This window comes from Lagopus leucura, unplaced genomic scaffold (genome assembly GCF_019238085.1).
Source record: "Lagopus leucura isolate 7727_CA_CO unplaced genomic scaffold, USGS_WTPT01 Super-Scaffold_100075, whole genome shotgun sequence".
Lineage (NCBI taxonomy): Eukaryota > Metazoa > Chordata > Aves > Galliformes > Phasianidae > Lagopus > Lagopus leucura.
The window spans coordinates 386,515-399,818 of NW_024962315.1; the positions used below are offsets into that span (position 1 = coordinate 386,515).

General features: G+C 53.2%; 1 protein-coding gene across 1 annotated transcript in view; it reads left to right on the forward strand.

Annotated features, from left to right (window-relative positions):
- CYSTM1 (cysteine rich transmembrane module containing 1) overlaps positions 1-12,063 on the forward strand; it is a 28,011-nt gene extending 15,948 nt beyond the window's left edge. Inside the window, exon 3 of the mRNA XM_042887204.1 lies at positions 11,569-12,063. Coding sequence (XP_042743138.1) covers positions 11,569-11,675 — 107 coding nt within the window. The 3' untranslated portion in view covers positions 11,676-12,063. The remainder of the gene's footprint in view (positions 1-11,568) is intronic.
- Positions 12,064-13,304: the final 1,241 nt, after the last annotated feature.

The window sequence follows — 13,304 nt, forward strand, 5'->3', positions numbered from 1 at the left end:
AACAGTCCAGCCTTCAAATCTGCATCTCTCCAATTTAGCAAGAAGGATGTGGTAAGGGACCACGTCAAAAGCTTTGTACAAGTCCAGGTAGATGACATCCATCGCCCTTCCCCCGTCCACAGAAGCTGTCACTCCATCACAGAGGGGCACCAGATTGGTCAGGCACGATCTGCCCTCGCTGAAGCCATGCTGGCTGTGTCCAGTCACCTCTTTGTCTCGCATGTGCCTTAACGTAGCTTCTAGGAGGATCTGCTCCATGATTTTCCCAGGCACAGAGGTGAGGCTCACCAGCCTGCACTTCCCTGGGTCTTCCTTTCTCCCTTTCTTAAAAATGGGATAACATTTCCCTTTTTCCAGTCACTGAGGACTTGACCAGACAGCCATGACTTTTCAAATATGATGGAGAGTGGCTCGGCAACCACCTCAGCAGCTCATTCAGACCCCTGGGATGGATATCATCCGGCCCCATGGACTTAAACACATTCAGTTTCATGAGGAGGATTCAGACTTGTTCCACTGCTACAGTGGGACAGAAACCACTCCATCATCTGGAGGCTCATGTTCTTGGCAGACACAGGAAGCCTGACTACCTGTGAAGACTGAGGCAAAGCACTCACTGAGCACCTCAGCTTTTTCTATGTCTGGCGAAGCCAGCTCCCCATAACCTTTCATCAGGGGGAACACTCTCCTTGGCCTCTGTCCTCCTGTCCATGTACCTGTAGAACCCCTTCTTGTTATCTTTCACGTCCCTCATCAAGTTCAGCTCTGTCTGTGCCTGGGCTTTCCTAATCCTATCTCTATACACATGGACAACAGCCCTGCATTCCTCCCAGGATACACAACCCTGCTTCCACTCTCTGTGCGTTTCCCTCTTTTCCCACAGTTTCAGCTGCAGGTCCTTGCACAGCCACCACGGTCGCTGCCTCCCCTGCTTGACTTCTGCTGGGGAGAGCCGTTGCGCTCTCAGAAGGGTGCCCTTAAAGAGCTGCCAGCTCTGCTCTGTGCCCATGCCCTTAAGGACACATTTCCCAGGGGATCCCACTCAGCGGTTCCTTGAGCAGACAGAAGTTTGCTCTCCTAAAGCACAGGGTCCTAACTCTGCTTTTTGGCAGGCCTGCATTCTTCAGGATCACAAACTCCGCCAAGGCATGGTCACTACAGCCCAGGCTGCCTCCAGTCGTAACCTCTCTGATGTTCTCCTGGTTTTTGTTTGTTTGTTTGTTTTAAATATTTATTTTATTTTTATCTGAACCTCCTGAGTGCGTTCTGTGTGACAAGTCTGTGGTGCTTTGGGGAGTTGGTTGGTGCCTGCTGGCCTCCTGCAGAGCCTGGATACGTGCTGCCAAAGCGATACTCTGCTCCTGGGCAGTACCTTGTGGAACCCTGTGGAACCCTTCCTGGTGCAGTGTGGCCCCGGTGGGTTCTCACTTGGTGTGCTGTGTAGTCATTGTCCTGCAGCGTGTGGCCTGTGCAACTCCCTGACAGCTCAACCAGCTGCTCTCAGGGTGACTGCAAGGAGTTTTTAGGCTTGTAGCAGAGAGGAGAGACTTTCCTGTTCTGGTGGATGTGGACACCTGGTGGGGTGAGCTTGCAGTGATGTGGGGATGTGTCAGTGTGCTCACTAGCTCGTGCAGTACTTGACATCTGCTCAAGGCGCAGAGCTGCTTGGGCTCAGAGCTGGGGTCTGGGAAACTTTCTTGAGCATTCTGCAACTTTGGAAGCTTATTGGCTTGAAAATTGTATTTTCATCTGACTCTGACAGATGTTGAGTCTGCTAAGGCATTGCTTGAAATCTGAATATGATGTAGGTAAGGAGAGCTCATGTACAGTGAAAGCCTGTGGTCAGGATGGAGGTAGGGGACCAGGGAATGTGATGTGACAGGCACAGAGCTGTTGAGCACATGTCCACAGAAAAGGAGCACAGAAAAGAGGAGAATGCTGAAAGGTGCTCTGTGCCCAGGGAGCTGCTGGACATCATGTATGTGCCCCAGCTCTGCCCAGGAGGCCTCATGGACATGGGAGGAGGTGTGGGGTGGAATGGAACCCTGGTGTGAGCCACACGCCAGTTCCGACTGGAGGCCTAGGACCCCTGTTTCCCAGGGGTGCAGCCCCTTCTTCTGTGCTTGGTGCCAGCATGGGATTTTCTGCAGGATGTGCTGCAGTCTGGGAGCTCTGGTTGGGTCTTCCTTCCTATGGAGTGCACATCCTAAGGGGTGGCCCAGGAACACAGGATTTCTGGTCACTGCCCTGTCTGCGTCCCTGCTGGTAATGCTCTTGTGCTAACTTCCTCTGTTCTGTCTCCATCTAGAATGGAAGGACTTTGAGAAAACTTCAGTACCAATGTGCTGAAGGCTTTTGCAGATGCACAGACAGTAACGATGAGCTGCAGCTAATGATTAACCATCAGAAATCACTGTTAAAATAGTGTTGCTTTTCACTGACTGTCTGAACAAGCAAAAATAAAGCTCTTCGTGCAGAAGCAGCTTGTGACAAAGCTGCTTTAATCACAAATGCAGAAAATCTTATTGGTCCATTTTCTACTGAATGTTTTCTCCTCCCAGAGCACTAATGAACGCTTCTGCTCTGAGCAGCTGTCGTTATGGCAAGCAGCTGTGCAGATCGTGTTGGAGATTTGCAGTCTGCAGCAGCGGTGCTCAGTAACCGCTGGTCACCTCCTGGGGCGCGCCCAGCGCCGCCTGATGCGTGCAGCAGTGCAGTGCTGAGCTGGTCTGTGCTGTGGCCATGGCTGGAGATGAAGGAGCAGCACCTCCCTTCTCCCTGGCAGCCGTGCTCGTGGGTGCCTGAAGTGCGGTTTGCTGAGTGCCCAGGTGCTGTGCCTGAAGTACCTCAACAAGGGCCAGGGCCTCAGGCATGAAGCAGCGTTTGGAAGGGCTCGTGGTCCTCCCAGCCCTCCAAGGGACTTGCCATGCTGGTGAGTTGGTACCTTAGCAGAGCAGCAGTGTCCGTGGCAGCAAGGTGTGGGTGTGTCAGAAGCCTAAGGTCACTGTTTTGGTTTTTGGGTGAAAAGCAGTGCTGGCACCTTTCCGTTCTGGAGCTAATGATTAACGTATCAATGAGGTATGAGCAGAAAGAAAATGTGTGTGCTTAAGATAAAGGAGACTGTGCATGAAATAACAAGGTATTGTAGTATTTGTTCTAAAAACAGAGTGGGAGGTATTTGCATTGGACTGCGCAGACTGGTACTGTATGATTACAGGGAGCGCTGCCACTTGGGGCAAGCATGATTCATCGTGATCTGCAGTCGCTGAGGTTGATTAGAAGGTGGGAGGTTCCGCTCAGTTCTTACCCTGTCCCATCCCATTCTACAGAGAGCAGTAGAAGTGGAAAAATTTGAGCCTTTGAAAATCAGACAACACCTAGGAAATGAAAAAAACAACTTGAGTGCCTCTGAAAACAGTCGCTTCTGTCTGTGCTGTGAGTTGGACCACCTGTCCCAGAGCACTCATGGGCTTATGCTTATTGTGGGAAGACTTTGGTGCTGTGTGGGAGATCCTCGGGTGTCTGACCTTGGGCAATTATTATTGGGCATGAAGGGGCTCATGAAGTCCCCATAAGGTGTGCCACAGCCGGCTGGCTGCAGCTGGGAGGCATTCTGCTTTCTGACACAAAGCATATAGAAACAGCTGGTCCCTAGCTGACATTTTGGGGGTTGGTTTTAGTCAGCAGTTCTTGCAGCAGCAGACCTGCTCCCTGCTAAAAGACAGCTGCTGAGCAGTAGGAGTGCTGGGAAGCCACCGGCTGATGTCATCCGGGAGGGCATCGATTGCCTTGTGTCACTAACGCTGTGGTTTGGGTATGGGTTTGTTACACTGCTTTGTAAGTGCCCTGCTTATAGGGGATCCTACGCACTGGTAGTGGTGCCGATGCACAGTCCTGGAGGAGCGGGGCTACGAGGTGTGCTTCTGCCTTCCTTGCTTTCACTGTGTCTTAGCGCTTTGAAGCTGATGTTCAGCTGCTCAGTGTCCAAAATCATTGAACTGGTGTTTCTAGCTCAGTGAGAGACTTTGCTGGGAATGGTTTATCTACTCTTCTGTTGAACTGCTTTTTGCCCCATGCATGTTGATAGCTGCAAGTGAATAACGAGCCAGCCTTCACCTTGAGAGTGAGCCCTGCTCCCAGCTGGTTGCTGAGAAAAAGCTCCTTAACATCAGTGATACAGCATGGTTGAAGTCTCTGCAGCTGCCCGCCTGCTGCCAGCTTTATGCCCACCGCTCCAGCAGCTGCCAGCACTGACTTGCAGGGATGGGAGCAGAGAGGTACTGGCCTACTTGTGCTGAGCAACAGAATCCATCTATGATCCAGCACAAACCACCGTGCAGCGGGAGCGGGGAGCTGCCATTGTGTGGGCCCAGATCTGCGAAAGCCATTTTGTTTAATATTTCAGCAAGCGTTTCGTAGGAGCACTTTATGCATGCTTTGAACATGCTTTGTCACTACGTCCTCAACGCTTGGCTGTAGTTTAAAATTTCTGGTGGATTAAACGTAAATAGGCAAACTCTCCTTGTATGCCTGCAGTCCCGGGCAGCTTGCTGTATATAAACCTCCCCAGGCAGCCGTTTCAGGTCTGCTTCGAGGCGGGAATGGTTATGCAGAGCTATCCTCCAGTGAAACTGCATACAGTGGATACTTTGTGAGTTATAAACACACCAATAAACCCTTTATTGGTTTGAGTGCTGCAGCGAAGGAGTTGTCAAATGATACTCTAACAACGGCAACTTTTTTGCATCCTCACACTGAAGCAACCGGATGTGGAGCAGCCATGCAGGCAGCCCGGTGTGCTCGGAACAGGCAGGGCAGATGTCCTGCCTGGCGTGACAGTGTGGGGCCGTGGCCTCCTGCCTGCAGGTGCCATGCAGGGCTGCTGGTGAGCAGGGCCTGCCTTTGCTCAGGGTGAAGCACCAGCTGTGTGCTCCCAGCCTGGGAGCCCCATCCATCCCAGCTGCTCCAGCACCCAGCTGAAGGGATGCAAGGCAGTGCCTTCAAAGCAGTGTAAGCTTACACGGATCAGATTTGGGAGTGTCACGTGCTGCAGAGCTTTTTCTGGGGCACAAGAGGATGTGCTGTGCTTGCTGGTGTTCTCCAGAGGACGGTCAGCCTGCTGCCTTCAAGTTGACAGAACCCCAGGGTTGCCAACACATCCTCCTTCCCCGTGTGCAGAGCAGATCTGGTTGTCTCGGGGCAGCATGGCCCTCGGCTCTGGGTACATCGCCGATCCTGCTCTGAAGCGGGAGAGCTCGAGCTGCACTGTGCAGCAAGCTGGCCTCCAGCACTGCCTCTGCTCGCAGCACTGGGAGCTGCTTTGGGAGTTTCACAAGCAGCCTGGGAGACGTGGCTGCAGGCTCCGAGGGACGGCAGGAGCTGAGGACTCTCCTTTTCCATGGGGTTTTCCATTCTGGCAAGGAGCTCTTGCCCTTCCTATGTGCCCTTCAGCAGGCAGTGTGTGCTGCTCAAGAACTGCACGTCATCTTTTTGTACTGGGTTGCTTGTTAATGTTTTGTCTTTGCTCATTCTAATGGAACCCTTCTCAGAGGAAACAAAGGCACCAAAAAGTTCAGACCTTGTGGATCTGCCACAGGAAAAAAAAGAAAAAAAGAAAAAAGAAAAAAAAAAAAAAGCTTGAAGGCTTTTCCCAGCGTGAAACTCGGCTCCTTCCTTCAGTCCTTCCAAGCTGAACTTGTTCAGCTACTCTCCTTACTGAATAGCGTGGTCCTGCGGCAGTGTCAGCAGAAAGGCACGGTGTGGGGCAGGGTTCGCCGCCCATCACAGCTCTTAGGCCACGCCTTTAGAGGGGATGTGCGTGTGGTCCACCCTTTTAAAGGAGTGGAAGAGGTCCCTGCAGAAGACCCGGAATGCCGGACTCAGGCGTCGTTGCCCTGGTTCTGCTCTGTGCTGCAGTGGAGCACCCTGGCAGCACAGCCCCAGCCCCACGTGCAGCCTCCCCTCGCTGGCCCCACGGCTGCATGCTGCCCGGGCGCCTCACCCCAAGGGACAGGACGTGTGGGTGTGTGCGTGAGCTTTGCAGGGGTGGCAGGGTCACAGGCAGGCTCTGTTCCTGGAGGAGCAGGGCACTTGGCGCACCTGTGCCAGCACAGAATGTGGCTGCCTGCTTCCACCCTGCCATTGCTGGGCCAAGGGCAGCTTTCAGTGGAACTGCGTGCTCATATGTAGCTGTAAAGTCACAGACAGAGGAGCAGAATGGATTGTTGTGCTTTGGCTGAGACGTGTGGGGACTCTGCTGGAGCTTGGCTGTGCTGTGTCCATGTGGCAGGAGATGCTTCCTCTGTTATTGCATCTGGTGAGAGGGGGGCTGTCTGTGGCTGGGAATGCAGGCTGTAGCCTGAGGGTACATATCTGTTTTTTTTTTTTCTGGGCTCTGCTGCTCTGTGCCCCACCTTTGAAGTGCAGTGGTAGCAGGATGGAGTATCACCAGGCTGATAAGGTGCACCTTTTCCTGCCCAGACCTCTGCTTGTTAGCCCCGTGCATTCAGCCACCTGGAGCGCTGGCTGCCTGTATGTCTCATGCAGAGCATAACAAACAGACCCAAGGAATGTTATGTGCCTGCCTTCAAATTGTGCTGTGGTTTCAGGTGTGATCTCCAAGCTCAGTGAAGAGGAACCAAAAGGAAACAACCTGACTCAGTGTTGCCAGTAAAGATAAACGCAAGTGCACTCTAGCTATACAAGTTGGTGTCCTCTGGTCCTTGTCAACTTGTACTAAAATTCTATTTTAAATTTCTTTTTTTAAATTTTCTGTTTGTGTATGAAAGTGACCCAGTGGCAAGGAACCTACCTGCATTTTTTTCCAAGCCTTCTTACTCCATTCCCGGGACTTTTGTCTCCTTACATGAGTGGAGGTGGCAAAGTTCTGTGATGAATTCACTGCAGGGCACAGCTGAGTGCATCTGTGAGGTTGGTGACACTTTTGGGAAAATGCATTTAAGGCAGCTCCTGCTGCTTAGCACCGTTTGCTGGGAGCACTGACAGCCTGCTCCATCCCCCCTTCATAACAACCAGTATGGAAATGAACAGGACCAGAGCACTTCAAGTGCATGTAGGATGGAGAATGAGCAAGCCAAATTCGGAGTGCAGTTGCAGGGCTACGGTCTTGTTGGTATGTAGTGATTTAACACTGATGGGCAGCTAAGGACCACCATACCACTCTGACTCTCCCTCCTCAGAAGGTGGAAAATATAATGGAAAAAAGGCTCATAGGTTGAGATAAGGACAGGGAATTAACTCACCAGTTATTGTCATAGGAAAAACAGACTCAGCATAAGGGAGATTAATGTAATTATTGCCTATTGATAACAGACTAGAGCAGTGTGAACTAAAAGCAAACCAAAACACCTTACTCCCATCCACAATCTTCTGCCTCCTCTTCTAAGTGGTGCACGAGAACCAGGAGTGGGGGTTGTGGGCAACCCAGAACACTTAAGTCTCTACCAATTTCTCTGCCCCTGCTGCACATGGACGTCTTCTCTGCACAGCGCCTGTGGACTGCAGGGACAGCCTGCTCTGCCATGGCCTCGCTGGGGCTACAGGGAACCTCTGCTCCGTGCCCTGCAGCACATGCTGCCGTCCTCCTGCCCTGACCTGGGTGTCTGCAAGGCTGTTTCACTCACATTTCCCATTCCCTCTCCCTCAAATACCATAGCTGAGAAGTCCTTTTCCCTTCCTTAAGTCTGCCTTCCCTAGCGTCGCTCATGCTGCAGCCCTGGCAGTGTCTGGTCCCTTTGGGAGCAGCAGGAGCTCTGCTTTGACGTGGGGCAGTGCTGGACTCTGCTCACAGGGGGCACTCTGCAGCCCTCCACTGCCAAACATTGCCGTGGTGCTCACAGGGACGTGGTTGGGTGGCTGCCGTGGCTGTGGCTGGTGTGTTGCCATGGAAGGACAGGCTGCAAAAGTGGAAGTTTCCCTTTATGTGAGAGAACAACTGAAGTGCATGGAGGTTTGCGTGGACATGGATGAACAGTCAGCCAAGAGCTTATGGGTTAAGACTAAATGGAAAATAGAGATAGGTGACATTACAGCGGGTGTCTACTATGAGTCACCTGACCGCATAAAACAGGCAGATGAGGCCCTCTATTGACAGATAGGAGCAGCCTCATGTTCACCAGCTCTGGTCCTCGTGGGGACTTCAACCACTCCAATATCTGCTGCAGCAGGAAGCAAGCAGTCCGGTTCCTGAAATGCACTAATGATAAGATCCTTCTGCAGATGACAGGAGCCGATGGGGAGAGGTGATCTTATGGATGGTAGCTGCCAGCAGAGTGGGTTTTGTTGGAACATAAAGGTCAAATGCAGCCTTGATTGCAGTGACTGTGAGGTGATGGAGTTCATGTTCCTTAGATCAGGGAGAGAGGTGCACAGTAAGCTCACAACCCTGGATGTCTGGGTAGCAGACTTTGGCCTCTTTGAGGATCTGCTTAGAAGAGTCTGCTCGGATAAGGCCATAGAAGGAAGAGAGATCCAAGCAAGCTGGTTCATGTTTGAGGGCCACCTCCTCCAAGCTCAAAAGTGATCCATCCCTAAGAACTGGAAGTCAGGCAGAAGTGCCAGGAAGGCTACAGAGATGAACAGTCGTAGAAGAAAGAACAAAGAGCCTGGGCGGAACACTGAGACACTGTCTGAGCACCCAGGGATGAAGTTAGGAAGGCTAAAGCCCTAACAGAGATGAATCTGAACAGGGATGTTGAGAAGGGCTACTCCAAGAACATCATAATGAAAGGAAGACTGAGGAAAAGATTGTGTCCCCGTCCAGAGAGCCCCGGGCAGGCTGGAGCCATGGGCTGCCACAAAGCTCCTGCAGCTCAGGAAGGGGGAGGGCAGAGCCCTGCCTGGGGGGAACAAGCCCAGGCCCCAGGACACGGTGGGGCACCCGACTGGAAGCAGCCTGGCAGGAAAGACCCTGGAGATTAGTGAGAGGATCTGGGGAATGGAAGACCCCCCTTCTGTCAGGGAAGAGGTGGTCCGGGAGCGCCTAGGCAACATCAATGTTCAGAAATCCATGGGACCCGATGGGATTCATCCACGGGTGCTGAAGGAGCTGGCAGAGGTGATTGCTGAACCGCTTTCTGTCATCTTTGAGAAGTCTTGGAAGACGGGGAAGGTGCCTGAAGACTGGAAGATAGCCAGCGTCACCCCGGTCTTCAAAAAAGGCAAGAAGGAAGACCCAGGCAATTATAGGCCAGTCAGCCTCACCTCTGTCCCTGGAAAGGTGATGGAACAGCTTGTACTGGATGTCATCTCCAGACAACTGGAAGAAGAGGAGGTTATCAGGAGTAGTCAGCATGGGTTCACAAGGGGGAGGTCGTGCTTGACCAACCTGGTGGCCTTCTATGATGTTGTCTCTGGCTGGGTGGATAGGGGGAGAGCAGTGGATGTAGTCTACCTTGATTTCAGCAAGGCATTTGATACTGTCCCCCATGACATCCTTATAACAAAGCTGAGGAAGTGTGGGATAGATGAGTGGACAGTGAGGTGGGTTGAGAACTGGCTGACTGGCAGAGCACAGAGGGTCGTTGTTGGTGGTGCAGAGTCCGGTTGGAGGCCTGTAACTAGCGGTGTTCCTCAGGGGTCTGTGCTGGGTCCGGTCTTGTTCAACATCTTCATCAATGACCTTGATGAGGGGATAATGGCCACCCTCAGCAAGTTTGCCGATGATACGAAGTTGGGAGGATTGGCTGACACGCCTGAAGGCTGTGCTGCCATTCAGCAAGACCTGGATAGGCTGGAGAGCTGGGCAGAAAAAAACCGGATGAGGTTTAACAAAAGCAAGTGTAGAGTCTTGCATCTGGGGAGGAATAATTGCATGCACCACTACAGGTTGGGGGATGAGCTGCTGGAGGGGAGCTCTGCAGAAAGGGACCTGGGTGTCCTGGTGGACGACAGGTCGGCCATGAGCCAGCAGTGTGCCCTTGTGGCCAAAAAGGCCAATGGCTTACTGGGGTGCATTAAAAAGAGCGTGGCCAGCAGGTCAAGGGAGGTGATCCTCCCCCTCTACTCTGCCCTGGTAAGACCTCATCTGGAGTACTGCGTCCAGTTCTGGGCTCCCCAGTACAAAAAAGACAGGGATCTCTTGGAAAGAGTCCAGCGGAGGGCCACGAAGATGGTGAAGGGCCTGGAGCATCTCCCCTATGAGGAAAGGCTGAGTGAACTGGGTCTGTTCAGCCTTGAGAAAAGGAGACTGAGAGGGGACCTGATCCAGGTCTATAAATATCTAAGGTGTGGGGGGCTGAATGGCAAGGCCGGACTCTTTTTCAGTGGTGAGTGGAGACAGGACGAGGGGAAACGGCCAGAAACTGGAGCATAGGAAGTTCTGCACAAACATGCGCAAGAACTTCTTTACAGTGAGGGTGACGGAGCACTGGAACAGGCTGCCCAGGGAGGTGGTGGAGTCTCCTCTGGAGACGTTCAAGACCTGCCTGGATGCCTACCTGTGCGACCTGCTGTAGGGAACTGCTTTGGCAGGGGGTTGGACTCGATGATCTCAGGAGGTCCCTTCCAACCCCTACAATTCTGTGATTCTGTGATTCTGTGAAAGGCCTGGGGGTGCGGGGGGACCCTGAGGTGAATACGAGTCAACAGTGCGCCTGTGCTGCAAGGGCCAAAGGTGTCCCTGGCTGCGTTAGGCCTGGTGCTGCCAGCAGGGAAGGGAGATGGTGCTGCCCCTCTGCTCAGCTCCTGTGAGGCCACAGCTGGAGAGCTGGCTCCAGTTCTGGGCTGCCCAGGACAGATGTGGGGCTACTGGAGAGAGGCTAACGAAGGGCTGTGAGGGTGATGAAGGGGCTGGAGCACTTCCCCTACAAGGAAAGGCTGAGAGATGGGACGGTTGATCCTGGAAAAGAGATGGCTCAGACGGATCTCATCACTGTCTATAAACACCTGAAGGCAGGTGCAAAGAGGACAGAGCCAGGACAAGAGGCAGTGGGCACAAACAGGAGGCTCCTTCTGGCTACTGTAGAACACCTGTGTATGCACAGGCAACCAGCACTGGCACAGGTTGGCCAGAGAGGCTGCAGTGTTCTCCTTGGAGCTGTGCAGAAGCTGCCTGTGTGTGGCCCTGGGCACCTGACCATGGTTTCCCTGCCTGAGCCAGGGATGTGGCAGATGGAGCTGGAGGTCCCTGCTGGCCACAGCCACCGGTGGCTCTGTAGGGACAGGGAAGCAACCCCAGCTCCCCATTTGCGCAAGCAGTTACACAGCTTGCACCTCCTGGCAGGAGCAAGGGAAGATGCAGGGAGGCTGAAGAGCAAAGTGAAGGGGGAACTGCTGTGTGCTGACAGCAGCTGCCCTTCACCATCGTTGTCTCTGAGCAGGGAAGAGGAGTCAGGAAGGTCAGTGATGCTGAGCTGGGGAGAGGGAGGAAAGGTGTTGAGATTATGTTTGTCTTTCTCACTACCCAGATTTACTTTAATTGATGTTCAGTTTATTTTTCCTGTCCCTGTTCCTGAGCTGGAGGCTGCTCCCAAGCTACAGAACGATGTGGGCCACCTCTGGGCGCCGCGGCCATTCGGGCACTGACTGATGGCTCTTCTGTCCCCGCAGTGTACGTCGTGGAGGAGAGGCGGAGGGACGACTCGGGGGAGAGCGCCTGCCTGACGGCATGCTGGACTGCACTCTGCTGCTGCTGCCTCTGGGACATGCTGACCTGAGCCGCCAGAGCCGCCGTACCTCTCACGAGTGCTATGCAGTCTCCCCACTCCTTTCCTGACTCCTTTCTGTTACTGTAATCAACGCTCTGCTTTGCACAGCCAAGAGTTCCTGTCAGTCCTAGCGCCTTGTTGGGGTGGGGGGGGTGCACTCCTTTATTTTAGTAAAGGAAAATCCCTTTTTAACATTTCTAAAACTTTTGTTGTAACTTTGAAGAATGTGCTCATGGTGTATTTCAGCCAAAGGCATTCTGATGAAATATTTATCAGTTGAAATTTTCCTAGTCCTAGAAAAGAAGATATACGCAATAATTAAAGCCAACAGTTGATTTTATTTGCTAAGTCCCAATTGTTTCAATAAATCTGTCCCGTAGAGGGTGTGCTTTCCCCATCACTGTCTCTTCTCAGCCTCCTGCGTGCTCTGACTGCAGTGCAGCAATGCTGGACTCAGCTTTGAGCAGTTCTGCTGCAGAAATATGTGCCTCTGCCCCTTGCTGGGGCCTGGCATACAGCGTCTGGCACTGCTGCTCCCAGCATCTGTGGGGTTTCTGCAGAAATCTCTTGCGTAAGCTGTGGCAGTGCAGTGGAAGCAGCCAGGGTGGGAAGGAGGAGGATGGAGTGCCTGCTTCTGACAGTACTGACCACTGCCCTGCGTGGGGCTGTCCCATCAAGCCCTCTGCTTCCTCAGGGCCACTCCTGCTATGGTATGCTAAGAGGGTGAAGATAATTTTGGAAGGGCCCCTGCTGGGACCTGGGACCCTCAGACAGGTCCTGGAAAGACAGAGAGCTGAGAGGAGGCAGCACCAGCAGTTCCTAGCTGTGTGCTGATCCATCACTGCTCCATCATGGCACTGCTGCAGAGTCTTGGCTGCAGTAGAGGTAAATAAGTGGGTAAGAAACAATGGATTAATGTAGTGCTAAGAAACTGCCTGATATGATGAGGAGAAATCGGGCTGACAGTGCTGGAGAGGGCTTCATCAGGACTGCAGCAAGCAGGTCAGAGCCTTCCCTTGTGTCATGCTGGGCCAGCACTGGGCCTGGGCACTGGGGAGAAGCTCAGCCCCAGCTCTGTGCAGAGCTCCCCTGCCCAGATCAGGTCTGCTCTGTGCCCAGGGTCAACACGGATGAGCACCTGAACAAGGGTGCTCATGATGCACCCTCCCCATCACATTTGTGTGGGGCTGCCAAGCAGCACACCAGTAGCCAGCTGGTGCTGGCGGGCAGCAGTGCTGGACATGGGCTGGGGGTGAGATGCAGCAGACACAAATGCACACACGTATGCACAGACACCAACAGGAGTGGCCCATACCACACAAGTGCCAACAGCAGAGCTGTCTCACACTGCACAGGGCAGATGGCCAGCGCCCAGGCATGGTGCTAAGGCAGGCAGCGTCGCGCCTGTCCAGCGCAGCTCAGCCACAGTGACATCCCAACAAGCTGCTGGTGGGAAACCACTGAAAAATCCCATTAACAGCAGCCAGGAGTAGGGAGAAATGGGAGGCAACTGGTGCAAGCTTGCTTTGATCAGACTGTCCACCAATGGGGGCGCAAGGAAAGTAGGATGTCCCCAAGGGCACCCACCCCAAGTCCTGCCCCTCCTTTATTCCTCAAAGCTCAGCAAGGAAGGCAGCT